Genomic DNA, 2261 nt, shown 5'->3' on the forward strand with positions numbered 1-2261 from the left:
TTTCCTGTTTGGTTCCATGCAAGGTGGTCGCAACGAAATAGGAAAGGCTTTAATTGTTGATTTTATTTCGTGACATATGGTATCTAGCCATAAAAGAGCAATTTACTGACATTTTACCAAGACATGTGGCTGCTGTATGGGCAAGATGAACCCTGGGTTGTCTTCGTGAATCGAGAGGGGTCAACACCGATGTTCATGAAAGCGGCTTCACAACGCCTGTAATAACTGTCAGCTAGACTTGGTGAGCGGGAGAAGATGAAGGCGAAGTCGGAATAATAGCCGAAGTTGTATCCGGAACAGCTATAGATGCACGAGAAGTTCTCGTAGTCAGTGTCCAGAATCACATAGGGAGCCATCCAGGCTGCAAAGAGGCGAATCGTATTGTTAATCATACTATTATACACTTTTGTATGAATTACCTAAACATACAGTATTTACTTCGTGTCCACTTACGTACAAAATCTTATTGTGAATACTCACATCCTTCGTAGTCCACAGAAAGATGAGGTTCTCCGAAAGGATTTGGCAGAACCTGACCCTTACGTGTCATTCGGTTTCCTTTGGCATCAATACCAGTGGACCTGACGTTGAACTTGGTTCCATCTGAGAAAACAATTTTAGCTTTCTGATTCCTTTTAGAAGAGTAAACTAAGGGTAAGTTAAGTTTGCATGTCAAATATAACATAAACTAATTCTACAACCGTAAGACTCTTACCTAAGGTATATTCGTTTCGGACACACTGGTGGATAAGTTGGTAAGGGTTGTTTGTGAGGGCTATTTGATACCACAAACCAGCATACTGTAATTACAGAAGCATACTCTAGCAAATGTTGTATATGGAATATATAGATATTGTATATCATTATGTTTTAGGACTAAAATGAACTTACCTTGGGATGATTAGGCCTTTGCTGCTCATAGAGGCTTCTCTCGTCAACAAGGGGACATTTTCCCGGCACGACGAAATCGGGGATTTTGTCGGCAGCAGCAAAGGCTGCGAGAGCAAGGAACAATAGCGAAGCTTTCATGGTACTTTTGCAGTGTCAGTGCCGCTGTGCAGTCTGGTAATTCTTTATATACAAAATGCGTGTCAGTAACGGTGCGCAGAAGTCTTATAAAGAAACATTAATTGCAGATCAACCTCATGGGATATACTCGTCCACTCTCCTCCATTAGTTTAACCATTTGAGTATTAATATAGAGATATCGATAACATTAATCACAATCCATAGAAAAAAAGAGGAAAATGAATCCTAATGAAATCCAGCGACGACATTCGTGATCTTCGGAGCTCCTCTTCTGCTTTGCATAAGCTTCGTGACATATAAAAAGCATGAACTTGGCGTCAGAACTCACACATCGCAGGACACCATGTTGAAGACACTCGTAGCTGCTGCCCTTGTGGCTATGGTCACAGCCGACGGCATTCCAGACTTCGTAGCTCCTGGAAATTGTGCCAAAGTGGCAAATCAAGACAACTTCGATCTTCGCAGAGTAAGTTGTTTTCCAATCTATTACTTCTAGTATATTCATTTGTAAATTGATTAATGCGCAGTTGCATCCCAGTGCCTAAGTAACATTTTGTTCCCCAACAGTATGCTGGTCGCTGGTATCAGGTCCAGATCATTGACAACGCCTACCAGCCATACACTCGCTGCATCCACTCCAACTACGACTACTCTGACTCTGAGTATGGCTTTAGGGTGACCACAGCTGGATTCAGTCCCAACAACGAGTACCTCAGGCTGCAGGGCAAGATCTACCCCACAAAGGACTTCCCAGCTGCCCACATGCTCATTGATTTCCCTACCGGTAAATATCTCTTGCATGCACGTTTAACTGTGTATTATTGTATATGATAGAATTCCTGGATAGGATATCGATTGATGACTCTTTGTAATTATGTGTTGTCCCTTCTTTTACTAACAGTTTTCGCCGCTCCTTATGAAGTAATCGAGACTGACTACGACAGTTATGCCTGCGTATATTCCTGCATTGACACAGACAAGTACAAGTCCGAGTTCGGCTTCGTCTTCTCCCGTACTCCACAGAACTCCGGCCAAGCGGTTGACAGATGCGCCTCCGTATTCCGCAGGAACGGCGTCGACTTCTCCCTCTTCAACGTAGTTCCTCATACAGCCGAATGTGTTTACAGGGCATGAGATATATAGCCCTTTATATTTCTTTGCAATCATGTCACAGGTAACCTGTGTAATTAAAATGAAACTGGAACTTGCAACTTGCTTTAATACCCCCCCCC

The 2261-nt window shown here is 42.9% G+C and overlaps 2 protein-coding genes across 2 annotated transcripts; one reads left to right on the top strand and one right to left on the bottom strand.

Annotated features, from left to right (window-relative positions):
• Window positions 1-48: 48 nt before the first annotated feature.
• Window positions 49-1051, bottom strand: LOC119593454 (crustacyanin-C1 subunit-like). The gene is made up of 4 exons (XM_037942384.1): window positions 892-1051; window positions 716-800; window positions 481-603; window positions 49-361 (listed from the first exon to the last, which is right to left on the bottom strand). The coding sequence occupies exons 1-4, from the start codon at window positions 1027-1029 to the stop codon at window positions 114-116; spliced, it is 594 nt and encodes a 197-aa protein (XP_037798312.1). The 5' UTR covers window positions 1030-1051; the 3' UTR covers window positions 49-113.
• A 315-nt stretch (window positions 1052-1366) lies between these two features.
• Window positions 1367-2261, top strand: LOC119593465 (crustacyanin-A2 subunit-like). Its single transcript, XM_037942392.1, has 3 exons — window positions 1367-1495; window positions 1597-1813; window positions 1931-2261. The coding sequence occupies exons 1-3, from the start codon at window positions 1373-1375 to the stop codon at window positions 2161-2163; spliced, it is 573 nt and encodes a 190-aa protein (XP_037798320.1). The 5' UTR covers window positions 1367-1372; the 3' UTR covers window positions 2164-2261.

The sequence above is a fragment of the Penaeus monodon genome, chromosome 32, assembly GCF_015228065.2.
Source record: "Penaeus monodon isolate SGIC_2016 chromosome 32, NSTDA_Pmon_1, whole genome shotgun sequence".
In the NCBI taxonomy this organism is placed as follows: domain Eukaryota; kingdom Metazoa; phylum Arthropoda; class Malacostraca; order Decapoda; family Penaeidae; genus Penaeus; species Penaeus monodon.

Excerpts from the sequence above, each read along its gene's own strand:
- LOC119593454 (XM_037942384.1), bottom strand. The coding sequence starts at position 1,029 with ATGAAAGCTTCGCTATTGTTCCTTGCTCTCGCAGCCTTTGCTGCTGCC. Across the intron at positions 801-891 it reads AAAGGCCTAATCATCCCAAG|TATGCTGGTTTGTGGTATCA; the intron begins GTAAGTTCATTT and ends CTGTAATTACAG. Across the intron at positions 362-480 it reads TTCTGTGGACTACGAAGGAT|CCTGGATGGCTCCCTATGTG; the intron begins GTGAGTATTCAC and ends GCCTCTTTGCAG.
- LOC119593465 (XM_037942392.1), top strand. The coding sequence starts at position 1,373 with ATGTTGAAGACACTCGTAGCTGCTGCCCTTGTGGCTATGGTCACAGCC. Across the intron at positions 1,496-1,596 it reads ACAACTTCGATCTTCGCAGA|TATGCTGGTCGCTGGTATCA; the intron begins GTAAGTTGTTTT and ends GTTCCCCAACAG. Across the intron at positions 1,814-1,930 it reads GCTCATTGATTTCCCTACCG|TTTTCGCCGCTCCTTATGAA; the intron begins GTAAATATCTCT and ends TTTTACTAACAG.